Here is a 27,696-nt window from a genome sequence, read left to right on the forward strand (position 1 = left end):
TATTTTTAAAAAAAACGCAAGTTTACATACAGAATTGTACATTTATTCGCATTTTATACCATTTGATAACATTAAGCCAAAATACATACAATAGGTACATAAAGTAACATAGAATAAATTTGGAAGGCAAATTCCAGATGTTCGTTTGATTCTCTACCTTAACATAATCGTCATAAAGTTTTTAATACAAACTTTGGTAGGTATATCTAGACATCTTGATATTAAAAAGAGTTTGTTATTTGTGTTAAGATAGAGAATCGTGTTAACATCAGTTTTTTACTCTAAATATACATCAATCATCGGCCTTTTCAGATAACATTTAGCTATTACTTAGGTACCTTATTTTTACTTCAGTTTTGTACGCCGTAATTTCAGACCAAATTTGCGAACTTCTTTGTAAGATACCATACCTAGTTATTTTTCGTACTATTCTCAGCAATAAAAAAAACAGAATAGCTAATGAAGCTATACTGATAAACTTAGGAAACTTCGAGAAAGCGTCAGTTATTGATAATTACCCTAAGAAGGCCTAGCTTTAGAATCAATCAGGCCATTAGTAACACGACACAACAATGTTATATTATACGTAAAAACCCGTATCTATTCTACATCAATTACCGTCTACGCAGTGCAAACATAGTATTTACTATTGAACCAAATGTCCCTGTAACATTTTTATATAGGTATTCTAACTTTGATGATGAACTTTTTTCGACGAGTGTAAACTCGTATCATGAATTTGGTTATTGAAGTGATGTAGTTAATAGTTGTGATCACGCAACTTTTGAATTTAGCTTTGTATTTACTGGTATATATCACTATCAACTGACGTTACTCAGTTGACAGTAGTTGTTATATATTACATATAATTTGTATATATGTTCCGATAACAATACATGTTATCATAAGTCTTATACTAGTAATATAGTATCCAATAAAATTTATTTATAGTAATAAAATGTTTTAAGTTACATTTGCCCTATATTACCCTTTAAACTTATATGACTACACGTTAAACACTTTGGTATTCAATTCAGAGATAATTATAAATAACATCAGTTATAGTAAACACTGCACTGTGTATTGGTCATTTGAGACTACAAATAGCGCACAACCACTTATTTAATATCAATAATAATGTTAGAAGGCCATAGAGAATGGAAGTAAATTTAGTAACACTTAACATAAGTAACACCAATAACATACATGTGTATAAAGTTAATTAACATATTTTTATAACATTTCCGCTACACACGCTTTTTAAATAATTATTGACTATATAATGGTGACAATTATTACGGAATGCAATTTTATAAAGGTGCGTCCAGAACTGACGAATGCTGCGCGAGCCGATTGCGAACTGTATACGTTCGTGGCACATAGTACATACTAAATAATTCACGCAAGCAGTAAGCGAGCCTTTCGCAGGCGCATCCACAACACTTTTACGGTACGTTCTACAAAACTGGACACTTTATCTTTATCTTATAGTTCCCATAAACATTACACATGTATTGCGTGTCCTCCACTCTTGAAACTTTATTAATCCTTTGCCTAATATGGAGCCAGTGTTCGCAATTCGATTTTTTTTCCTTCCCGAGGTTACTAAATGTCGCTTCAATATTTATAGGAATCAATCACGTTATTTCTCTTGCGAACACCATTATTCGTATTCTAGAACGGAGAGTATGACCCGTTTATTTATTTATCGTATGGTTAACACCGAATATAAAATTGATATCAAGAAACATACAATCAACGGCCAAGCAAGCTCAAGAGTCCATAACGGTTCGCCTAAACCTAGAAGGTATAATTCAACTACAATAAAATGTCTATAAAATCATCTACCTCAAAATGAACGAAGTATGTGATGTGAACTATTTATACTACAGTACATGTTAGGTAAGTAGGTATATTACTTCAATATACAGGTGTTTTCCAATACTTAGCCAAAATCTGCGAAGTGACTACACAAGGCATAATGGCTAACTTTAAGTATAGGACCAACACCGAAATCACGACAAAATGGCTTATGTTCCTTAAATTTTGGCTGTTCGCTGTTTTTGGGTAATATAATTGAAAAAACACCGTATATTAAGCATAGGAACTATTATTTTGATTCTTAACTATTTGTCACGATCCACGGTTAAAGGTACCTTATGGCAGTCGGCGCTTAAGCAATTTTTTAACGGCGCTCCAATTAAATGCGGTGCTACGCGAAGTAAGCCGTGGAACGTCACATTTTGTGTTTGCATTGAGTTCTCAATGCTACAAATTGTAAACTAAAACAATTGCACTAATAGTTTGTATGGTCTTCAATCACTCTACGGTTCACGCAACATCGGAAGGTTATCATCGCCATATTTCACAAATTCACATACATATCCTGACCACAGATTAATAGTACCTATATGAATTTCACTCCCTACAATAAGCGGCCGACGTTTGACATCATGTAAATAGGTGATCAATCTAAGACTACTTTGCGATATAAAGCTCTTGTCAGCAAGAAGGCATTACCTTAATGAGATCAGCTTATTGTGTGAAGTGACATTCTGAAATTTACTAACATATTAAACTATATTAAACACAGATACGCCACTCTTAACCCTTTATGCCTTGTGGATGTCAGAAATTATACAAAATTGAACCCTACCCTTTGAAACAAATTTCAAAATCACGCGGGAAATATATTCCTTCTGCCTTATAAACGCTTAAACAGATTAATAAATGTTATCGTTAGTGATTCTTATAACCTCATCTCGTTCTCTCATTTAACGTTCATTTTTGATGAAATGGAACGAATCAGTAGCATAATAAAGATTAACAATAACAACGGAAATTTCTGTTTTTTTTATGAGAATAGCGTGTTTGCTCTTAAAATCTGTCTCTGAGTTTACTTACCTACAAATACTTAAGACCAAGTAAACCAAGACCGGGGTTCTGTCGGCGTGGAGCTCGCGCTCTGCGGGGTCTTCGGCGTTTGAGGTTTGGAAGATGGCGACTTCTTGGGGTCTGACGGCGTCGCAGGTGTCGCTTCTTCAGCTTTCAGCTAAAATGAACACCGTAAATTCATTTGATTTGGATATGTTTCAATGAATGAAAATGTCGAAACATTGTACCGCTTACTTCGCCTTTGTACAAATGATGTGTGTTCTTTCCTGTTTTATGTTTCTTTTTGTACAATAAAGTGTTTTACTACTACTACTACTTTGAGTCTTCGCTTGAACCACATGAGAGGCGACATTCGTGTTATAAAAACTTTGTAACTTTTGACCCTAACCCTAATCGCCATCTTGACTGTATATCGTCACTAAAACACGAGTATCTACTAAGTAATGATCGCCCGACCTAGCGACATTGCTAATTCAAACATGAATTATTACAAGTAGCTGCCAAGTTCTGGATTGATGACCACTATACAGGGTATTTATTTAGTCACCTGCAACAATTTACGGGCTAAATATATATTTCGCGATTTCGGGGTTGGTCCCATAGTAAAAGTTGCTCAGTATGACCTATATAATATGTATCTGAACGTAAAGCAATTACTTTAACCCTTTAATGTTTAGGTCATACTGAGCTACTTTTACTATGGGACCAGCCCTGAAATCTATATTCACCCGTAAATTATTGCAGGTGACTAAATAAACAGCCTGTATAACATAGCGTTTACAAACCGAACGCTGTGCTTTGAATAAGTCGTCAATCCCAATTGTTGTCTATGACATCATTAGTTGACCGAGCGAAAGCAAAGGTCTCCGCTTCAGTTTGGGCAAAAAATCTGCCATATGTCCGGATATTCTCGTTTACAGGTCGCAATTTTCTAGCGATTTTCGCGAAATTTGGTGAGTATGTTGATAATTATAAAGATTTTTTTTATCGATTATGTTTATGATTTTTTTTCAAAATGGCGGAGCCATGGTGGGACGCGGTCTCTACAGCTCACAGTGCCACTAGTTTAAACGAGTTAAAAGCTTTTAGGTAGCTCAAGAACTGTTAATTATCAACCTGCCTGTTGCGCAATATTAATTAATTTTAAATCTCAGTTGGTTGAAATGCCACAATCCCTTCAATATAAACGTATCATACATACGATTTATGTAGTGACTTTTACTATAGTGCAAAGTAAAGTATATTTCATCTTTCGTGAATTAAACTATTGAGCACCAGGTCTGAATTTCGACTTAATTTTGTTTGTGTTAAAGTAGAAAATTAAATGCACACTAAATAAAGGTAATTTATCAGTAACAAAGCAATGGATAACTTACCTTACTATTAGTTTTAGCTTGCATTTCTTTCTCATAAGCTCGAACGTCATCAATAGTCATGTTGTACCAATCGTCCATCCACGCAAACGCTTGTCGGTGTCCCAACAAGAGAATCTCACGTATCGCCTGTGACAAGGAAGGAAAAGGAATTAGTAAAAAAAACATATAATACACGGTCGAGAATTTGATCAACAATTTTAAATACATATTTATAGATATTATTTTTAGCACGACCTTGGTAAAGCATTTTCACGATTAATTTTATATCCTACTAGCTTCAGCTCGCTTCGATGTTGTTAAAACCTTTCAAATCCATTTTCATCCAATTAGGCATTGAACATTAAAAATCGTTTTTACTGGAGTCCTATAAAGGGGCTAACTGATTACCAGTTCGTCGAATGATATCAGCTTGTCAGTTATTCGCAAAATGTGACAATCGCGAATAACCGACAGGCCGATATCGTCCGGCGAACTGGTAATCAGTGGGCTCCTTTACATAAGAAATAATTCAAATTTCAAAATCCTTTTCAATTAAACTCGTGTTTTATCTCATTAGATATTTCAGTATTTGTTAAGGTTTTTTTCTGGAATGACATCACGACATTGATAAGGCATTTCCGGAATTCCATATGTACCTATAGTATATTGATAACATACTCGCATTAATAGTTAATGGATGAGTCATAGGTTACACATGTTACGTCTAGCATGTTTTGTTTTGAAGTGTGAGTTAGACTCGCGCCCCAAGGATTCCGTAAATGACACAATTTTTAATACATCATCATAAACAAGTAATTAGTCGTAATAAGGTTTACAAAAGAAGACTACCTACTTAAAGTTAAATATGAACATTGCATGTTAAAAAGCTTGGAATATCGGATTAGTAAATGGCCTCAGACCTTGTCAAGGATACAATTAACTTACACCATGCACATATTCCTCGACCCGCGTCTGCAGGCCCCACACCTCGAACTTGACGTGCACGACCTTATAGCAGCACATGATGGGCTGCTGAGTGTCCCGCCAGCCCTCCACCAATGGCCCGCGCCCTATCAAATATACAAAATGTTAAAGATTGGGGCTCTTCATTTTCAACTAGGGTGATTTCTAATTGTATCACATCATTTCAGAATTGCAAAACACCTCTTAATCTCAACATGATTCACTGTCCCATGTATCAAAAATTATAAATAACAGGGAAGCCGTTGGTGATAACATTATACTCTTAAAGCTAAATACTTTTGTGATATTTGCCCTCGTAAACCTACCTGTCTTCTCAGATTTGAAGAACTTGGGGTCCTCTGCCTCTTTATAATGATGTGGCTTGATCTCATCATAAGCAATGTCCAGGAAATCTACTTCCCGACTGCCTAGTTCCTCGTCAGTCAAACCAAGACACTGCAACAGGAAAATATGAGTTATTTAATATATAGCTCATATATATATATATATATATATATATATCTACAGAATATATATTATATACCATCATAACATAGTTTACTAGTCATTTGTGATCCTTAATACAATGTGACAGATGGTCCACAAAGGATTAAAAAGGTTCCCTCTAATACACATTATCTATTCTGAATTAGGCTATGGCTTGGGCAATTAACTTATATATTATAAATTACCTTTTAAGGCTCAATGTTTACATTCCGGTTTAATCTAATTAGAACCTAATGCAGAACAAATACAGTACAGTAACATTTCTTTTGTTTCATTGCTGTCTCAAACCAACGAAATTCTTTCATATTTACGATAAAAACAAGTTAAACATAAAAAAAAGAAAATTTTATTTGGACGTCGAGGTTTAATATGACTAGGGTCAATAACTCAAGTACTGTAGAGCTGCAAAGAAACCACAAGAACTTTGCACTGAAAATAGTAATAATCTTATAGGTACTACACAGTTATGAACAGCTTTGACAAAGACATTTTGAAACACATAGGTAGATCTGTGACTTTTGTTTCACTATTTTTAATTTAGCTTAGGTTAGGTTTATTGACTTATTTAATCTTGCAACAGTTTTTTTTTTTATATACTACGTCGGTGGCAAACAAGCATACGGCCTGCCTGATGGTAAGCAGTCTCCGTAGCCTATGTACACCTGCAACTCCAGAGGAGTTACATGCGCGTTGCCGACCCTAACCCCACCCCCCTCGTTGAGCTCTGGCAACCTTACTCACCGGCAGGAACACAACACTATGAGTAGGGTCAAGTGTTATTTGGCTGCGGTTTTCTGTAAGGTGGAGGTACTTCCCCAGTTGGGCTCTGCTCTAGATCTGGAATGACATCTGCTGTGCTGTGCCCTACCACACAAGGCGAGATGACATTCACATTGCCCATACTCTCTCTTTTAGTTTCTATCAGATAATTTTTAATTGTGAACAGTGAAAAGTGGTTTACTTACATTTTCTGTTGTTCCATTGTTATCTTCATATCTTGTTTGTATTGATATGGAGAATTTTGGGATAAAAGAGCACTGAAAAATAAAGGTTTTTGTATAAAGTGACTTACACATATACTTTCTGTTATCCTGAATTTTATTGCTGTTTCAGAAATAGTAGAAATGGTATATAAAATTAATCACAAATATTTCAGATACTTACTGTGTATTCTGTGCAGGACCATGAAAATAAATAGGTATATTAATAAAATTGTACTTTCATAACAACAACTTTGCCTAGTAAAATTTGTTATAAATAAGTAAAATTTGTTATAAATAAGTAAAATTTGTTATAAATATTCAAGTAACCTTAATCTAAACTCCTGTGTATGTTTTTGATTAAGAAGCTTGGCTATACATTGTGGTACTTATATAAATGCTGCAACAACTCTTGTGTTTACCATGGTGCAATAAATGATTGATTAAATGAGTGAATATGTTATTTTCACGCAAACTTAGTCTGTATATTTGAAGTTGATTCTAATAGGACCAAAATTACAGTCATATAAACTAAATACAATACCAGTTATGGTGAAGGGGTAGTAGTTCCAAGCCTTTTCTGTGATGTAAAATATTTTTGGAGTCATTGACTGTATCCAGTAGGGCAGATGGCTGAAAAAAGGAGGTTTTTTTTCATTTAAGTAAGATGTATTTGTTAAATCAAAATTATAATATATAGATAACTTTACATTTTAGATAGTCAAACCGAAGCCATGGGTGGAACAAATATATTTAATGAATTTGTAGCAGAATAAACTGACTGAGTAAATTTGATAATATTTCTTTGACTTTTCAATAATATTTCTAGTTTTACAGCTAGATCTTGGCATTTAAAGAATTAAAACACTATGGTACTCTTAAACAATTAGTCAGTTATTAGCTGAACATCATGATTTTGTAATCTTTCTATAAGGATATGTTTACCTTGATAAGTGGATCCTCTTTTCAGTATACTGGCCCGGGCCATTGACCTCGTCATTCACTTGTTCATTTGCCACCACTTCCACACCCTCCCCATTGCTGGACTGTTCAAAACTGTGCCGCGCTATCATGTACAGCTGACCAATACGATACTGCAAAGTTCATGGAAATATCGTAATATTAATATAAGAAACATCACATTAAACTAACAGGCTATAATTGAATGGAATGCTAATTTAATGGAATAAGAAAAAAAATTGTGAGTACAAGAGTATTTTTAATTTGATTTGCGCTGCATGGAGCAGAGTAACGTTTTATGAAAAGATTACCGAAATATTTTGAACTGACACGCCAAGGGGATTATACTATGTAGATTGGACTTTATGCTTGCATAATTGAATGGCGTTTATATTAATTTCAGTTACAACCAAATGAATCTTATTAATTAAATTAACTTAGTATTTTACAAAGAAATGATACGATTTACAATAAAACCTACCTCTTCGACCGTCATAGGCATGGATATTCTGTATTCTTTTGTGAGAACCATATTGAAAAGGTTTAAAAAAATATTTTATTATGTATTAAGAAAATTCTCTTTCAAGAAACATGAATGGATAACTAGATAACGCTGAAGAATCTACTGAAAAATGTAGCCAGTGAACTTGACAAGGCTACTGTCAGTAATGTCAGAATCAACAGAAGAATTTGACATTGACATGCCCATTTTTTTTTTTTTTTTTTTTTTTTTTTTTTATGGCATCGCGCTCCTGGCGCATTCAGCCAAACGAGTAAAACGGGGAAACGGAATTAAAGGATTACATTATAACGGATATGTCGGAATTTGGATAAGGATCAGGGAATGGTAATATATTATAATTTTATATTATGACGTGAGAGGAATGAATACAATGATTTAAATATATATGGAGAAGAATTATTAATATACAGGAGTGTTCTAATAGATGTGGGAAACGGAACTTTTAAATCTGACAGCTGTCTTAATAATATAGAACGGTCATACAGGTTACAATTACCTGAAAAGAATATATGATTAAGATCAGCGGGATCAGCTCCACAAATACATGCGGAACTGGCCACGCGATTTTGTAGTTTCAGGTGTTCCGGTGTACATACGTGACCCAATCTCATTCGAATTAACATACTGGTTGCAGGCTTTGGCAAAGAGATTTTAGCAAACCAAGGTTTGGCAGGAATTGATCTTTGTATGCTCCGATAATGTAACGCAGCGGCACCCGCACCAGATGCCCATAATTTTGTCCATTCCTTTCTTAGGTATATTTTAGGCAGTGCCAACAGGTCTTCAGCAACATTCTTAAATGGAAACATGTCTCCAGAACTAATGGCATCACGAGCTAAGTCATCCACCCTTTCATTACCTTTAATCCCTCTGTGTCCAGGGATCCAGGCAATGGAAACCGAGTAACCTTTAAGATGACATTTTTGCAGTAGACTACGGATTTGATAAATAATTGGGTTATTAGATTTAGATTTGAAAGGAAATTTAGATATTGATTGAAGAGAACTTAAAGAGTCTGAAAAAATGACTGTTTTTTTAAGATGCATTATGATGATAAACTCTAATGCTTTAAGGATTCCAAAGCACTCACCACTATACACAGAGGATTCTGGAGGCAATTTTATCTTTTGGTAAATATTAGATTGAATGTGAAGCACACCAATACCGACACAACCATTGATGGACATCTTAGAAGCATCTGTATACATATGGTTAGCACCCTGATAATCAGTATCAATAAAACTCAGAAATTGTTGATTTTGATCTATATCATTCTTTGATATACCTATATCCAGGAGAACTGGTGGAACTAGTATAAGAGACTCATATTCATGCTGAAAAATGGGAAGTGATGAAGAGCTAACAGTGGGAGCTGAAATAGATTTAAGTTTTTGAAAACTTTTGATTAAGCAAGGAGGGCTCTTGTGTTTCCAATAGTTGGATGTACTTATTTGAAGTAGAAGGTTAGACAAGATAATCCAGAGTTGGTGATTAGAGAATTGGGAGCAACGGAAAATAAATCTATCACAAAGATATTGGCGTCGTAAATGGAGCGGAGGCTCACAACACTCAACTTGCATAGCATTGATAGGGCTTGATTTCATGGCACCACAAATTATTCTCAAGGCTTTAGATTGAATATGATCTAGTTTTTGGAAGCCAACGACATATCCAGGCTCTAACAAAAATGTCCCATAATCTAAAATGCTTCTTATTAAGGCATTGTACATTAGTTTCATACAAAAAGGATGGGAACCCCACCAAACTCCAGAAACACACCTAAGGATATTAATATTTTTTTCACATTTAGAAACTATGTACTCACAATGTGGGAGGCCTGTTAATTTACTATCTAAAATGACACCAAGGAATTTAGTTTTATCTTTTACTGAAATGGAGTAGTTATCAAATTGCACATTGATTGGAGGAGGAAATAGTTTTCTAGTAAATAAAACTACAACACTTTTAGGAACAGAAAGTTCTAAACCATTAGAATCTAACCATGACCTCAAGAAACATAAGGAACAAGTGACTGATCTACTAGCCTGTTCAGGAGAAAGATTTGATGAATAAAGTAATAAATCATCGGCATACTGTAAGACCCTAACAGTACCATTTAGAGATGACTCTAAATCAGATGTATAGATATTGTATAATAATGGACTTAATACAGACCCTTGTGGTAGACCTCTCCACACTAAACGAGAAATTCTATTGTTGTCATTTATAAGACTGATGGACCGTTCAGATAAAAGGTTTATTACAAAATGACTTAACATTTGTGGAATGCCTAACTTGAAAAGCTTTTCCTGTAACACTGAAACTAATACATTATCATAAGCAGCACTTATATCCAGAAAAGCAGCTACTACTGACTCATTTTTAGAAAATGCCAGTCGTATATCTGCAATTAATATTGACAAACTATCATAAGTAGATCTACCTTTTCGGAATCCAAACTGACTATGAGATAATAAATGGTTCTTTTCAACAAAAAATTCTAGCCTGTTTTTAATTAAGTGTTCAGCTACTTTTGCAAATACTGAGGAAAGGGCAATAGGGCGATAGGAAGAAACATCTGATGCTGGTTTATTGGGTTTTAAAATAGGAATAACTATCTGGGATCTCCATGAATCTGGGACTATACCGGACTGGATAACCGAAACATGCCCATTTCCGCTATGAAGTGCGTAAAATTCAAGAAATGTTGCCAGTTCATTGCAATGAAATAGCTAAAAGTAATGGGTGTTTTTTTTTAGAGGTATAGAACTTTGAAATGGAATAAAACAAAGATATTTTTTTTAAATTGTCATGAAATAAACTTTATTCGATAGACAATATTCTGGCATTATAATTTAAATATGACTTGGCGAGGTGGTTGCGAGGCTGCTGTTCATGCGCTTCGCACATTCCTCAGCAACGATCAATGCCAAGTTGTATTAAAGATTGACATCAAAAATGCATTTAACTCTGTGAATAGAGACACCCTGCTGGCTGAAATCAGGAATAACATTCCAGAGCTTTATAATTACCTTCTTCATTGTTATGCTGATCCTTCAAAATTAATGTACCGCAGTCATGAAATCTCATCAGAAGTTGGATGCCAGCAGGGTGATCCCTTAGGGCCGGCTATCTTTTGTTTAGCAATCAACCCTATCATTCAAAATTTATCTTCTGATTTCAACGTCTGGTACTTGGACGATGGCACTTTAGGAGGCAACTTGGAAACAGTTCTATCAGATCTTTCCATCCTTAAGTCTAAGTTCGAGTCCATAGGCCTAGATCTGAACTGTAATAAATGTGAACTATTCATTCACAATTCTACACTAAATCACTCGGACGTAACTAGGAAATTTAATACTATAACGCCTAACGTAACCACTGTTACGAGAGACTCCCTTAGCCTTCTGGGGACTCAAATTTTTGAGTGTTATTTTTCTACTTTTATCAGTAACACCGTTTCCAAATTTCAAAATTACGCCGATCGTCTTTTAGAAATCAGCCCCCATTCGGCCCTCGTTATTCTTAAGTTTTGCCTTTTTGTTCCAAAGTTAACGTATATGCTTCGCTGCAGCCCATTTTGGAAACAACCAAATTTGTTGCTGCCTGTAGACTCCTTAGTCAAGATTAACATAGAGCGCATTCTTAATTTAAAGCTCTCCGATCAATCATGGGTACAAGCGTCTCTACCCGTTCGGTATGGCGGATTGGGGTTACGCAGAATTTCTAGCGTATCACTGCCGGCATTTCTATCATCTGTTCACAGCTCTGCTGATCTCATAGGAAAAATCCTAAGGGCTTTACCCACAAACTTTGAGATCTCAGACCTGGACGATGCTAGAAATGCCTGGCTGTCTGCCTGCCCGGGACATGACCCTCCATACAATCTAAAATCACAGAGGAGCTGGGACGATGCTTTATCGAAAATAACATATACCACATGTCTAGATAACAGTGAAGGAGCTGAACGAGCTCGTTTGATAGCAGTTGGTTGTAGGGAGGCTGGCCACTGGCTCAACGCATATCCCTCTCCCAATACTGGCACTCATCTAGATGGAAACACCCTCCGTGTTGCAGTTGGGCTGCGCCTGGGGGTATCAATCTGTGCACCGCATAAATGCCACTGTGGGAGTGACGTGGACGAGCGGGGGCGTCATGGTCTGTCTTGCCAGCGAAGCGCGGGGCGATTGTCACGTCACGCCGCGCTCAACGACATTATCCGCAGGTCTCTTGTCACCGTCAACGTGCCTGCGATACTTGAGCCGGCCGGTATAGCCCGGGACGATGGCAAGAGACCTGATGGTATGTCACTGATACCGTGGAGGATGGGACGAGTGTTGGTGTGGGACGCGACCTGCGTGGACACACTGGCACCGTCTCACCTTCACGGTACTACAAAGAAAGCGGGTGCGGCTGCCGAGGCTGCCGAGACCCTCAAAAGGAGGAAATACAGGGGTCTCGACGCCAATTATAACTTTGCTCCTTTCGGTGTCGAGACCCTCGGTCCGTGGGGCCCGGGAGCTCAGAGCATTTTTAATGATTTGGCCAAACGGCTGGTTGACGTTACAGGGGACAAAAGAGCTGGCAGCTTCCTCGCTCAACGAATAAGCGTTGCGATTCAGCGAGGAAATGCTGCCAGTATCTTTGGCACTATGCCCCAGGGGCCCTCTTTAGATATAGATTTTTAGTTTTTAATTAGTTTAAGTTTCTATTGTACTTTTATTCACATTTTATTATCGTTATTGCTAAATTGTGTTATTTAAATAAGACAGTCATTTGTAGTAAAGAATATTATTATGTAAACATAAAAATGGTTATATCTAATGATATATTGTATAATGCGTCCCATGTAAATTATAAAAGTAATTTAATTAAGGACAATGTGTGGAAGGAGATCGGAAAGGAGTTGAACAGAAATGGTGGAGACTGTAAAAAGAAATGGAAATGCATAATATGACTTCTGGCATATGACCGCCACGGCAGGCTCGAACGTAGTCTAATCTGGAGGTCCAATTTTCGATTACTTTTTCCAACATTTGTGGCCGTATATCGGCAAGAACGCGGCGAATGTTGTCCTCCAAGTGGTCAATGGTTTCGGGCTTATCGGCGTAGACTAGCGATTTCACATATCCCCACAGAAAATAGTCAAGCGGCGTTAAATCGCACGATCTTGGAGGCCAATTCACGGGTCCGAAACGTGAAACTATGCGATCACCAAACGTTTCCTTCAATAAATTAATTGTGGCACGAGCTGTGTGGCATGTTGCCCCGTCTTGTTGAAACCACAGCTCCTGCACATCATGATTGTTCAATTGTTGAACGAAAAAGTCAGTAATCATGGCCCTATAGCGGTCACCATTAACTGTAACGTTCTGGCCAGCATCGTTTTTAAAGAAGTACGGACCAATTATTCCACCAGCCCATAAAGCACACCAAATAGTCAGTTTATCTGGATGTAATGGTGTCTCAACATACGCTTGAGGATTATCATCACTCCAAATACGGCAGTTTTGTTTGTTGACGTATCCATTCAACCAAAAGTGAGCTTCATCGCTAAACAAAATTCGCTTATGAAAATCGGGATCAACGGCAAACTTGTTTTGGGGCCCATTCACCGAATCTGCGCCTTGCTAGGTGATCTTGTGGCTTCAATTCTTGCACGAGTTGGATTTTGTAAGCACGCAAACCAAGATCTTTCCGCAAAATCTTCCATAAAGTGGATGGACACATATCCAATTCCTGTGCACGATGGCGGATAGACTGTTTCGGGTCTTCCTCTACGCTACGATCTACAGCCTCAATGGCTTCTTCTGTACGCACTGTACGACATCTCTGTGGATGCGTATTATCATTTAGAGTAAACGTAGTGCGAAAACGCCCCACGGTTAATCGAATTAATTGCTCTGATGGACGATTATGTTGACCGTAAAATGGACGAAGTAAGCGATACGTCTTTCGGACAGATCCATGATTTTCGAAATAAATTTGAACAATTTGGAAGCGTTGTTCAGGCGTCCGTTTATTCATGTTGAAATGCCAAACCAAACTAAATTTAAATCACTTGACAGTTGACAAAATGGCCGCCAGTTAAAAAAGTGTTGCCAACTTAAAGTTCTATACCTCTAAAAAAAACACCCAGTATAAACATATTACCGGACCGTCCGGCGGTGTATTATGTATTTCCATTTGTCTACGCCCCACGTGCACACCACCATACAACATACAAGAGGCAGGATGCGAATTATTTATATGAAGCGCCTATTACCATCTGTGCCTGGCGGGGACAAATGGGAATATACCGGTCTAGTGAACCGAAGAGGACGCCTAACGAGGCGGGGAGGCAAAACGATTTACAAACGCACGGAATGACTCGCGGTTACGCCCAAAGAATACAATACCTACTTAACTAATTTAGCTACATTTCGTCTTATTATTCTATCTCTGACAAAATAATTAACGTATTGCCATCAGAGGGCCTACCGCGAACACCGATGTTCGCAAATTGCGGGCGTCTTTCTCTTTTACTCCAATTATGGAGTAATTAGAGAACGATACACGCAATTTGCGAACTTCGGTGTCAGCGGTAGGCCATCAGTTCGAGTTTTTGGTGGAAATTTCAAGAGGCCTCACAGAAACAGGGGGCCTACCGCGAAAACCAAAATTCGCAAATTGCGGGGATCTTTCTCTTTTACTCTTAGTAAGACGTCATTAGAGTGACAGAGAAAAATGCCCGCAATTGACGAATTTCGATTTTCCCGGTAGCCGCCCAGATCTGCCGAGGAAAATGCGAAAAGAGCAAATTTAGTTCAGTCTTTGTTACATTACACAGGAAACTAGGTATTAATAACTGCCAAATAAAACTTAGTTTAAGATCATATAATTTATTTCTGTTAAATTGTTAATCAATAATAATTCAATTGTATTATGCATTTCCCTTAAAGTTATTTCTACAAGATGTAATGCTGATGTGAAATGAATTAAATCATAACAATTTAAGCAAAATATGCAAATTTTACCCACTGTCAAAGGGGCCCTTTGATTCTAGCCAATTCTAACTTCATTCAAAAAGGATGTTTGTTTGGATGATTAATCTACATAGAATAAAAAAAGTTTCTCTAATCTAAATATCATTGCCCTTAATACTGGACTATTGGATTTAGATTAATTAAAATAATTAACCCAATATTATAATATTCATAGCACAAAATGAGTCACTTAAAAGCTGTATATAAACATAGCATCATTGGAAATATTTACAAACAATTTAAAATACAAATACAGTTGCCAAATCATCATAATTATATGTTCTTTTCAAGAATAAATCTACTAAAGCTACTCCAGTGATGTTGTGCAGGCCGGTATTCATGGGCAGCACAGTGAGGTCCACCAGCACTGCCTTGCCTGGTTCCAGTGGGCCCAGTTTCCGGTTAGAAATACCACACCACAGCAGACTTGAGTCAGTACTGGACCGCAACTTCAGAATCAGCTCTAATGTCCTATCACTGGCATTGACTATCTTACATTTAAAATCAAAAGGCTCATCAACTGCAACTTTGCTTGGCAAGCTTTCGTAAGTTAACCTTATGTCCCCATAATCAGGAGTAACTCTTTGAAGTTGACTAGTTTGCAATCTTCCTTTCTCTCCCATGTTTGATCTCCATACAATGTCTAGTTTGCCAATGTTCTTTGCTAAAGCCAAAAGCTTTATTTCATTAGCAATGTTTTCCTTCGGGGTCAGGCAATACAAGTATTGACAACTTTCTTGAGGTTGTAATAACGTAACATCACCAAATACAGAATCTCCATTTTCATCCTCATTCAAGGATTTTACGGTGAATTGCTGTGAGCTCTCCAGTGAGACTTGATCAAGAGTGATGGGCCCAGATGTGATGTTCTGAACTTGAGCTTCTAGGTAAACATCATCTGATTCAGCATTGTAAAACTTGGTCTTGACATCAAGTGGTTTCATTACTTCAAACTTGAAGAACTTTCTAAATGAGGCTAGGGTGTTGTAATTTGACATGTAGGTTACTTCACAAACTAGGATGTGTGTGCCCAAATCCTTGACTTCATGGTGTATAACGTCACTAAGTGTGTCGTCTACATCAAGCATTGAGGGGGTCTGACTTTGTTGGGTTGTGAGAGGTATCCTTTGAGAGTTTGTCTGAAGATCTGCCTTAATTGAGACACTTTGAACAGGTTGATTGGTTTCATTATGAACACAAACATAACATGAAAATGTTTCACCTAAATAAATGTTACCGAAACTCTGCGGTAACAATAGGAATTGACCAGCTGCCAGTGTCTCCATTTGAGTTACTGCAGTAGCATCATCCTTGAGGAAATTGTTGAATATGTTACCTGGCAAATCTTTGGAATCACACGTTACGATTTCCGGACTTATCAGAGCTGGTTTTGTGAGCCTCATCACTTTTAAGGCTACCAAATGTTCACTAGTATCTTTAGGATCCATTTTGTGTAAAAATATTGTGTTCGAATCTGTGATCTTCAGATTTTCAACCTGATATATAGACAACAAGTTAGTACTATTGTAATTTAATTACTACGATATCTACGAATTTCATTTCATATATCACAAAATTATGTACCTTCTGTGGGTTGTCAAGTATTGTCAGTAAGTCAACATCACGGACTTGTAAGATTAACCAGATAGGGTACATTGCCCAAAAATTGTGTCCATATGAGAAGTCAAGGTGGGCCGTTGCATCTCTTTCTAATTAGGCTGACCATGAGTTATATGTATCTGGGATATTAGGATATCGTGGAATATATAGTTTAGCCAAGATCTTTTCCCATTTGTGCATAGTCAGAGAGAATCTTACTGTCTTTTTGCTGTGCTAGTATTATGGCCCCTAAAAAGGGATGGATATAGTTTATTCTCTTCTGTAAAATGCTTCACAGAATCTTACTTAATTTAGTCGTCCTAAAAGCTGTTACTGATAGCTGATAGGCGTATCGGACCGCCACCATGATCGATCGTGAGGAAGGTGGTTCGCCGTCGATATTCTGTCGATATTCGTTCTCACTTACACATACTAATAACTGGGGGCCTACCGCAAAAACCTAAATTCGCAAATTGTGGAGATCTTTCTCTATACTCTCACTAAGATGTAATAAAAGTGACAGAGAAAAACGCCCGCAATTGATGAACTTCGATTTTCGCGGGTATAGCCCTGAATTTCATGTGGATGAGATTAATATTTTCTAATTAAAATACTTAAGGTGTTACGATGGCGGACATGTGTTTGAAAATGAATAAATGGCGGCCATTAGCCGCCACTGTCGAACTCAAAAACGGTCACGATTTTTCATTTGTACCTATAGTCTGCCTCTGTCGCACTCATGGTATGTTCATATGCGTGATGGCTTACGTTTTGCTCACTTTAACTATCTTTAATTCTTTAGGCGTCATCTACTCATCGTAATTCTATGATTGCAACTAGTTTTCAAATTTGCCGCTTTTTTTTTACTGACGGAAATGTGTGACCAACCTATATCGCCTATATCGGATTTCAATTTTGATAATTAATTATTCTGTAATAGCTATCATTCCACCAATTTAATCATGCCGAAATATAGAGATACCTAATTAGATAAACTTACTTAAGTACTTAATAAGAATTGTGTAAAACTGATTCACATCGTGCCGACATCATGGTCACCCTAATGAGTTTGACAATTATTGTCTTGTATTTTTATCGTAAAATTGAATGATTGTGGTTCACGTGTGAAAATATATACCACAATCAGCAAAACTTTCACTTACAACCTGTCACACAACACTTTTTACCCAATTTTAAATATCGCAATAAAAAGGTTAAGCTCCATCATTCACGTATTTTGGATATATCTCGAAAATATGTCATCAAGTTGGGGATACCAATTAATATTTAAAGTTCCTACAATGTCTACGATATTAAAATTATGTTTTTTTTGGCGTGTACATGCTTGGTTTAATTAGTTAATAATATTGACATCATAATTATTTACAAATTACTTAAAAGATTTGAGAACCGCACTCTGTATATAGCACTAAAATAGTATAAGAAAGCATTTAGTTTTAGTAGTATATTGATATAAATACTTCCACAATGGTATGTTTTTAACATTGGCAACATGTGCGAGTGAGACACCGCGCCCCACTTTTGCTATTTCAAGTGGACCGTTTTCTCTAGTCTGGTAAGAACACCTTTCTGCCTCGGTGATAAGGTTCAATTTACTATAACAAAAAAAGTTAGAGTGTGCTCCATTTTATATCTCCATGGTCAACATGAAGACATTGAAGACTTACTGACAATTTAGAAGCCTATTTTCATGTAAATATTATTTTAATTTGAATAACACAATGCGCGATTTAAACTATGCCTCAAACAGTTACGATGCATTCAGATGAATGTGTTCTGCATTGTCATGTCATTACCTTTTGACGTTAGATAAAAGCTTTTGAATGCATCAATATAGCTTGAATGTTTTCCCTTTTGCTTTTATAGCTTTGATATTATTTTGCTAAATAAAAGGAGAATACTATCACGGCAAATATAGAAATATAAACAGAAAAACAATTGTTAAAATGAGAGTTATATCTACTCGTAGTGAACATTAAATTGTGCGCCTATAAGTAATCGTGTAACATTTTGTACAATTCTGATGTGGCCCAATCATGTTGAGCCCGTGACTTATCTATCAGCTAATTTCGTTTTGTAGTTTTTTCTAGTTAGCTTGTTTCGGTTATATATTAAGTTCTGTGTGCAATAATGGCGTACCAAACTTTTCTTCAAGAGTATATGCTTATACCCCCGGTCACTAGAGCCTATACAACAGCTTGCGTTGTCACAAGTCTAGCAGTCGTAAGTATTTCCTCAAGCTTTAGTCCATAATGCACATTTTGAAATTATGAACCTTCTATGTCATGAACTACTTAGAATATTTAATTTTGTTTTCAGCAACTGGACCTAGTATCTCCATTTCAACTATATTTCAACCCTATACTGATCCTCAGAAAGTACCAGCTATGGCGGCTGGTGACCACATTCCTCTTTTTTGGAAACTTAAATTTTAATTTCTTCTTCAATATGATATTTACATATAGATATTGTAGGATGCTGGAAGAAGGATCATTTAGAGGAAGAACAGCTGATTTTATTGTTATGTTCATGTTTGGAGGAGTGCTGATGATTGTATCCTTTTTACAATTATTTTTATAGTTTGGTAAGAAATGTGGGGTGAGGTTAAGAATCCTCAGGTTATAATGGTTCTAACTGGAACGCTAGGAAAGTTTGTAGTCTGTGTATATATCTTTCATTATTTCTAATTTATATTAGGAAAACAACTGCTCTCTTACCAACATAATCTTTCTTTTTTTTATTGCACACTAAGTACGTCTTATTTAATGTTAGTTACCAATGTCCTTCAGAAATATTAAAATTTGCAACACTATTAAAAATAAATACAAGTAAAAATTTCAGTAATTTTCCTTTGGTAAATACAAATACAAAATCTCTTTATTAACAAGGTAGAGGCAGGGTTGACAAACATAGGTAATTATAAATTTTATATACATTGCGGTTAGATTAACAGTAGCCCTCACACTAGGTCAAGCCTGTGTCGTGAGGACTTTGGTGAGACAGTAACAGCAAAACGAATTAACAACTACTTGGTGCTATATAATACATGAGAAATTAAAAAATTACAAACTATGAGGTGATCAACTAAAATAATTAAAATAAGTTACATGCAGGTAAAGACTATAAAAAGGAGAATGAGTGGATGCAGAACATTACTTAATATTAATAATGATGAATAATACTACTGTTTGTGCGTGTGTGTATGTGCGTGTGTGTGTGTGTGTGTGTGTGAGTGTGTGTGTGTAGGTGGGTGGGTGTGTGCCTGAGTGTATTTTACTGCAAAGGTTTCAATACCTCTTCAGTTTCCCTGTAAGAGAGAGAGGCTAACCACCTTCGGACAACAATTTGAAATTCCTTGAGTGTCATGTTTTGCACGTTGAATAGTTTAGCTATGTGATTGTACACATATGGATGGGTGGAGGAATTGAGGGAAGCGACGTGCTTTAGGATTTTTCCGTTCTGTTCCGTGGAACGCGAAAAGTCCTTTTGCTGATGAGAGTTGCGAAGCCGGACGAGTTTATCGTGTTTCGATGCATTATCGTACCTACCCTATAGATAAACAATTGCCGAACCGAGAGAGAGCTGGATTGTATGAGGAGATGATCTGTTGGAAATTGAAAGGGCTTTTTGTACAATGTTTTTAAGACGGATCTTTGTGCCCTTTCTATATTGAGCATCATCGAAGTACCTGCCCCGCCCCATACCGATATACAATACCCCAAAATAGATTAACACAATGTGACGTATACTAGTCTTAGAACCCGATCGTCGGCACAGTTACGAATTAGCCGCATCACATACGCAAGCTTTCTGACTCGTTGAGATAGAGATGCTGCATGCTCTTTAAAAGAGAAGTGTTGATCGATGTCTACACCTAGATAACGTATACACTCTGCACGGCTAATCGATTCACTTAGGTTGTTAGAGACCGAGTTGTGGGAGCAGCTAATACGCAGCGGCGTTTCGTAATTCGGTTCAGAGGCCTTAGTTTTGTGGAAGCAAATGTATTTGGATTTTTTGACGTTAAGAGATAGTAAATTATTGTCTAACCAGACTTTTAGGGCATTCATACCTGTTTCAGCTTTACGCATGGTATCAACCCATGAGTTGCCGCAAAATATGGCGGCTGTGTCATCTGCGTAACAAATTAGATTATCTATAGGGGCGCTTACAGAGAAGATGTCGTTCATGTAGATAACAAATAACGTTGGGCCCAGTACGCTACCTTGAGGTACCCCAAAGACTGTTGGTAAGCTTCTACTTAAACAGTCACCGACCCTAACACTCTGATACCTGTCTGTAAGATAGCTACGGAACCATTGAAGCGGTAGCCCCCGAATGCCGTAGTGCTCCAGCTTGCTCAAGAGTATGGATAAAGATACGGTGTCGAACGCTTTGGCGAGGTCAAGGAATACGCCCACACACTTCTGGCCTTTGTCTAGAGCTTCAGTCACTTTCCTGGTTAGGAGATCTACAGCATCCTCTGTCGATTTACCACATCGAAAGCCAAATTGGAAGTTCGAAAGCAGAGAAAAACGCTCTAGGTAGTTGATTAAGCGACGGTTGACAATTTTTTCCAACAGCTTTGAAAAGATCCGTAAGAGCGAGATTGGCCGATAGTTTTCGGGGTGGTTTTTAGGGCCATTTTTGTGCAAAGGAATGACCACCGCCCTTTTCCATACGTCCGGGAATATTCCGGTCATGAGACTTAGATTAAAAATATAAGTTAATGGTTTGAGTATATTAGGTTTGATTACTTTTAACAATGCAGGGTTGAAGTTGTCATAGCCAGGCGCGCTATCATTGTGCAATCGTTCCATGAGTTTACATACTTCTCGCTCATCCGTAGGTTGCAAAAAGAAGGAGTGTGACACCGACGGAGTTAGGTGCAAGTTGGACAAAAGTGTTAGCTCTGTATTATTCATGCGCAGGAGTAAATTATTGGCTAAGTTCCTACCTGTATTTGCAAAGAACTCGTTGCAGTGATCCAAAGATTCGCTCGGCGTTGATTTTATTTTAGTTAATTCCAGAGCCTTTGACTGAGTTTTTGGGTAATCAGCGATGTTTTTAATAGCTTTCCAGAGGCCTTTCGGATTATTTTTGTTTTTATCAAGTTGTGATTTGTCGTACCATTTTTTAAATTGTGTTGTAGGTTTGTTAAAAAGTTTCTGTACCTTTTGTAAATTAACTTTCGCACAGGGTCATCAGGATGTTTTTTTGATTCTAAGTGCAATCGGCCGCGATGCTTTTGGCATCTAATGAGGCCAGGAGTAATCCAGGGTTTTAGAATTAATCTTCTCCTACTTATACGTACTTTAGAAGTGTGCTTCCCTATTACTGTGTTTAATACCTTGTGGAGTTCAGTCGCTGCCAAATCAGGGATACTATGTTTTGTTACTGGGGCCCAGTCCACATCTTGAAGCTCTGTGTTAACGGCACGAAAGTCCGTTCTTACCATATATCGATTATTTATTTATTTATTATTATATCTGTTAGTCGCCATACTAAAAATTACAATGTAGTGATCTGTTATGCTTGTATGACAAACTAAGCCAATTACGTCGTTCGATTTTGTATTAACAAATACGTGGTCCAAGCAGGCGTCAAGCCTTGTAGGTTTAGTAATTGCTGGCCGCATACCCGATTCAGCCATGAAACAGAGGTAGTCATTAGTTTGGTGATCGAGAGTATTTAAGATATTTATGTTAATGTCACCGGTGACAATAATAGACGAATTATTGTCGACTGTACTAAGTGCGTTACCGAGATGAAAAAGGAATTTAGTTGTTTGTGTAAATGAGGGCGAGCGGGCATTCTCCCTCCTCAAAAAAGGGTTCTGTAACAGTTGCATCCCAATTTTCCCGAACGTAAGCTACAACTCCGCCGGCGCGATTAAGGTTGTTTTTAGTGGAGTGCATGCAGTAGCCGGGAATCTGTCCGGGTTGCGCTCCCGTTCCTAACCAGCATTCTGTTAAAATTATTACATCTATGTTTAGGTCAAGTCGCTGCAGTCCTACGAGGAAAGAGTTAAAATTTTGTTGGATACTGCGGATATTGAAGGCAAGCATTTTGAAATTGTGAGAATCATGTACAGATTCCTTGCAGGTTTCCAAACTGGTATGAACCCGACATTCAATTGCTATAGTCTGCTCTATATCATTTACAATGTTAGCGTTTATTATTATTATGTTTCATAATTTTACGAGTGGACAGACTATAGCAGGAATTTGAGAATGTCGGGCTCAAATTAGTGACGGAGTATGTGGATGTGGAGTTGTGTGTGCAGTGTGAGACGGAGGGGTGATTTGTGTCGAATAAATTATCGTTGTGTACAATTATCCGGATATGGATATGAGATTAAGTAAACATGCAAATCAAATACTGTAGTAATTAAAGGCAATTTATGTGACGTTTGTGGATGCCTCCGAATTTGAATATTCCACTGTGACCTCCGCGCCTGCTGGACCCGCATTCGCATCAGGTAATCCGATTTGCACATCGATTTCATCAAGTGACCGAATAAGGACCGCAGGCTTTCCTTCTGCTTTCCGAACGTATATACATCCGTTGCGGGTCCAGCAAAAGCGAAAGTGACACTGTGCGGACCGTTGTCTGGCGGCGTGAAAAAGAGAGAGTATAATAGTTTAGTATTGAGAAATTACCATATATTCCATAATCATTTTAATTTTGTATGTAACTTTAACTCTTTCTACAGTTGTGTGCCTTTTTCGTTAACCTATTATTTTTAGGACAAGCATTCACCATTATGATTGTGTATGTGTGGTCGCGACGGAATGTATTTGTTCGGATGAACTTTTTTGGCCTGATGAACTTCCAGGTAAGTGTTTGCAGCTTATGTTATAATTATTACTTCTTACCACAGATTAGTTAATATAGCCAGTATATTTACTGACAGAGCATTCTCCTTCATCTATTATTTTTAACCCCTTAACTTTTTAAATACAATCTTGAATTCCAAAGAAATAATTAATAATAAATTTTGAAAGTAGAGTTGTGTCAAATAAAATTTTGGTTGAAATACAGTTGTTACATAGTGCTACAGATGTAGTGAACAATTCTTTGCCATCATATTTTCTCGGAAACATTCATAGAGTTAGTCGGCAGCGACTTTGATATCATCATTTCATAGACATTTGACATTTAAAATAACACTTGCACTGTCTGGGCTATCAGAATCACTGCCAACTTAGCTTGGTCTGACTCTATTTGTCATTCTACTCCAGTCAACCTCAGTACTTTGTGTACTGAGACGAGACTGACTAAAATAGCATAACATGTTCATATGTTTCCATGAAAATACTATCACTAGATCTGTATATTACAATGTAAAAGAATAATACGATTTGTAAAGTAGTGCAAAGTATTATGATTGCCAAATTGATAGGTAAAGTAGATAGCACTTAATTTATCCAAACTTTAACTATACCTCGTTATTTTAACATTAAAAAAAAAGACATTATCTTGATCAGTCATCAGATCAGATCAGACAATACTTAAAAAAGTATTTATTACCTACCTATAGTAATTATTACCTATGAAACAAAAAGAATGTAAATGAACATAATTATATACTGTATAATTGTTACGTATTTGCTGTGACTTATTTTAAAAAAATGTTCATCAATAAAGAGACATGTCAAGCTTTTATAGTCTTTTATGAATGCTAAATAAAACGAAGTATAGGTTGGGTTAGTCAAGCGCTAATGTTTCACAATCCGGTATCAAAAAACGTCCATCTGAGTAACGTCTCCACCATCACCAGAAACATGACCATAAATGTGATATTTATGGTAGTATTACCATATTGATTTTCCCCTTGTAAAACTACAATATGGCATTCTTCAAAACAGGAGTGTACAGGTTTATAAAGGGCCATTACCAACAACATGTTATAAAAAAAATGTATCACTAATTAACTAACACAGACTTGAAAAAAAAATAGTTATTTCTATTTCATTTAATGTCATTTATTTCACACATGTAAATTTACCGAACAAGACCAAGACACATGGTAATGGTAAATAATATATGAAAATGCATATGTTAGTAAATGTAAAACATTCTCTTTTTTTACTGCAATGGTTGTTTGTGAAACAAATAGAATTTAAAAGGATGATACAGATACAACCCACGATATAGGTTATAGGTATTCGCGGGCTTGGTTTCCGCAACTCGACGTCATAATATCGCGCCTATTTTGCGTGGTGGGTTGTCGGCACTACTCTTGCTAACCCAACTCTACCAAGAAGCCTAGCAGATCCTTGATGTTGGCCACGACTCCTGGGAGAGCACACGATGCTTATTATTCATTTTTTTTTCATTCATTATGTCATTTATTTCCAGGCCCCGTATCTACCGTGGGTTCTACTCGGCTTCTCCGTACTGCTAGGGAACGCGATATCGGTAGATCTGGTCGGCATGGCCATTGGCCACATCTACTTCTTCTTGGAAGATGTACTACCCAGGAAGAGAGGTGGACAGAAAATACTTAAAACGCCAAAATTCTTGTAAGTATTGCCAGAGACTGCAAACTGATTTTGTAATTAAAACTCAAGAAATGAACAGATTTAAGTCGGCGGCGGTGGTTGAGTTGAGCTCATCAATATGTGTGAATAAATATATGATAATATTGATAGTCTTTAGTTTACTCCGATTATATATACATATATGATAGAATATAGATTCTTTTCTATTCAAATTTAAGAGAGAATCTTTTTTCTTCACAATTTCCTTCATCTTCTGGTATGTATTGTATAGGTGAAAATATATCAATGTTATGAATCAGATAAATTTTATAAAAATGTATTTTTGATCTGTGAAAACCATTCTACTCTACGTCTAGCCAATTCTTTATTTGATCCATGTAACTTTTCTTAGAGAGTCCCTTTCCGTGATGATTTTAATCCTATACTCTGTTATTTTTGCACGAGATCGCCGTGTCGTATTTCATTCTCTATAATTTGCCCTTAACTTCACATTATAGATTTAGGAATACGTATTACGCAAAAAACTAGAAAAACATGTCATTTAATTAACTTTAATATCCCTATACCAATCCGGATCCGGTCCGGCCGGATCCGGCCGGATCATCTCCAAAATCCGGCCGGATCCGGCCGGATTGGAAATCAATCCGGTTTGCAATCCCTAAGTACAGTTAAAAGGTGGTACCTTTACCATGCTATTTCGAGCTAATAATGGTATATCTTTCTAACTAAAGTTTGAAAAAAGAGACAAGGAGGCTTTGTTTCGGTTACACTGGTTTCTATGGTAACTATCCATTAGGTTACAGAAAAACAAGACACACATACACTTTTAGCTGAAATGAAAAATTCAAAATATAATGATTTTAGATTAATATTAATACACTACAATTTAGTGAACTATTATTTTACTTCCAGGAAGAAACTCTTCGACCCAGCCTCTGAAGATCCAGACTACGAGCCCCTCCCAGAGCTCGACAACATCCGGCCAGGCGGCTTCAACTGGCGGCGGAACCCTGAAGACGATGGCAACCCCAATGCTAACGCTAATGCCAATCAAAACCCTAATGCAGAAGGCGACGCCAGATAAGATCTCAAACTGTACAGTGTTATAGACAGTCATATTATATTAAGCGATACATAAAGATCTAGTGATAAAACATTTCCCACAGGGAACCTGTCAGTCTAATAACCTTATTATGTAAGAGTGATGGATATAAACTTGGCTTTATTTATATATATATATTTTTTATCAGATACTTTAAGATTTTCTCACTACATATGTATGATCAATATACTTTTTTAAGACGCCATAGGACGCGGGTATCGTAATAGAAAAGTGTACTCCCATCTTAAAGGCCGGCAACGCACTTACAACCCCGCTGGTGTTGCGGGTGTCCATGGGCAGCGGTAATCGCTTACCATCAGGTGATCCGTCTGCTCGTTTGCCTCCTATATCACAAAAAAGACAACTGAAAAAGAAATGTGCATGGCAAAATATCGTGCCCAGTAAAAGACTCACAGTAGGCGCATACTCTTAAATGCCACATCGATCATAGGAGGGAAAGTGGCAGAAAGGAGCCAGGTTTTGAAAAAGCCATTTGCATAATTTCGCTAGTTTCGCAATTTGTATGAGATAACTGTTTCTAGGTAACGGGAAATTATTGTGCTAACTTAAACAAATAAAAGTTTAGCTCTTTCAAAACCTGGCTTCTTCATGCCACTTTCCTTCTACAGTACCCGTCTTGAGTGAGTTTTAAATAAAGATGAATAGTTATATGAATTGAAACCAAAGCAAAGTTAGATTAGCAAATAGGCGGGTCCACACAGAGCGAGCATACGCGCGAGGAAATCTTCTCGCGCACAAACTGGCCAGTGAAGACGTGCCTCGGCGTTTTCCTCGCCTGAGGGCGCCGCCTGGGACAAAATTTTATTTACCTTGTTTTTAATTATAACTTTTTATGATTAATATATTAATATATTTATTTTAAGAAAGAACAGAAACCTAGCTGTAAATGGTTATTTGACTAATATTGAATGGTAAAGAGCAATAATAACGTGTTAACCTTTAAAAAAAATGTGGATTTAATGTTCAGATTCAGATAATTCGGTTGTGTTCATGTTAAAAATACTTATATCAAAAATGCTGGATTATACGTTAATGCGTATTTCCGATCTTTTATCAGTATAACTACTGCTGCACAATAGTCGGGTAAAAGTTTCTTTTCAGTTAATTTAAATTGTATCATCTTATAATTTCGTGGTCCATTTTTTATGTCCATTGTTACTTTGATTTAGTTATAAATAATAAAAAATAAAAAAGCATTTATTTCGGACAAATAATGTTATGTTATTTTAAATTTTTTG

The 27,696-nt window shown here is 36.8% G+C and overlaps 3 protein-coding genes across 3 annotated transcripts; 1 reads left to right on the top strand and 2 right to left on the bottom strand.

Moving 5' to 3' along the window:
- Positions 1-27: 27 nt before the first annotated feature.
- LOC133533293 (cytoplasmic phosphatidylinositol transfer protein 1-like) lies at positions 28-8,309 on the bottom strand. Its single transcript, XM_061872258.1, has 9 exons — positions 8,142-8,309; positions 7,646-7,794; positions 7,245-7,333; positions 6,885-6,892; positions 6,686-6,757; positions 5,540-5,669; positions 5,196-5,320; positions 4,272-4,397; positions 28-3,052 (listed from the first exon to the last, which is right to left on the bottom strand). Exons 1-9 carry the CDS (start codon positions 8,190-8,192, stop codon positions 2,915-2,917), a joined length of 888 nt encoding a protein of 295 aa, XP_061728242.1. The 5' UTR covers positions 8,193-8,309; the 3' UTR covers positions 28-2,914.
- Positions 8,310-15,048: 6,739 nt separating this feature from the next.
- On the bottom strand, positions 15,049-16,765 carry LOC133533296 (trafficking protein particle complex subunit 13-like). The gene has a single exon (XM_061872262.1). The coding sequence runs from the start codon at positions 16,654-16,656 to the stop codon at positions 15,448-15,450; it is 1,209 nt and encodes a 402-aa protein (XP_061728246.1). The 5' UTR covers positions 16,657-16,765; the 3' UTR covers positions 15,049-15,447.
- Positions 16,766-18,641: 1,876 nt separating this feature from the next.
- On the top strand, positions 18,642-26,566 carry LOC133533297 (derlin-2-like). The gene is made up of 5 exons (XM_061872263.1): positions 18,642-19,051; positions 19,148-19,381; positions 23,544-23,666; positions 25,193-25,356; positions 26,248-26,566. The coding sequence occupies exons 1-5, from the start codon at positions 18,959-18,961 to the stop codon at positions 26,417-26,419; spliced, it is 786 nt and encodes a 261-aa protein (XP_061728247.1). The 5' UTR covers positions 18,642-18,958; the 3' UTR covers positions 26,420-26,566.
- Positions 26,567-27,696: the final 1,130 nt, after the last annotated feature.

Source organism: Cydia pomonella, unplaced genomic scaffold (assembly GCF_033807575.1).
Source record: "Cydia pomonella isolate Wapato2018A unplaced genomic scaffold, ilCydPomo1 PGA_scaffold_148, whole genome shotgun sequence".
NCBI lineage: Eukaryota > Metazoa > Arthropoda > Insecta > Lepidoptera > Tortricidae > Cydia > Cydia pomonella.

What these genes read in the sequence shown, in the direction of transcription:
- LOC133533293 (XM_061872258.1), bottom strand. Translation starts at nt 8,192, where the DNA reads ATGGTTCTCACAAAAGAATACAGAATATCCATGCCTATGACGGTCGAA. An exon ending in TCGAGGAATATGTGCATGGT is followed by an intron (nt 4,398 to 5,195) that starts GTAAGTTAATTG and finishes TCCTTGTCACAG; the next exon opens with GCGATACGTGAGATTCTCTT. An exon ending in AAGCTAAAACTAATAGTAAG is followed by an intron (nt 3,053 to 4,271) that starts GTAAGTTATCCA and finishes TGTTCATTTTAG; the next exon opens with CTGAAAGCTGAAGAAGCGAC.
- LOC133533296 (XM_061872262.1), bottom strand. Translation starts at nt 16,656, where the DNA reads ATGGATCCTAAAGATACTAGTGAACATTTGGTAGCCTTAAAAGTGATG.
- LOC133533297 (XM_061872263.1), top strand. Translation starts at nt 18,959, where the DNA reads ATGGCGTACCAAACTTTTCTTCAAGAGTATATGCTTATACCCCCGGTC. An exon ending in TTGGCCTGATGAACTTCCAG is followed by an intron (nt 23,667 to 25,192) that starts GTAAGTGTTTGC and finishes ATTTATTTCCAG; the next exon opens with GCCCCGTATCTACCGTGGGT. An exon ending in CTTAAAACGCCAAAATTCTT is followed by an intron (nt 25,357 to 26,247) that starts GTAAGTATTGCC and finishes TTTTACTTCCAG; the next exon opens with GAAGAAACTCTTCGACCCAG.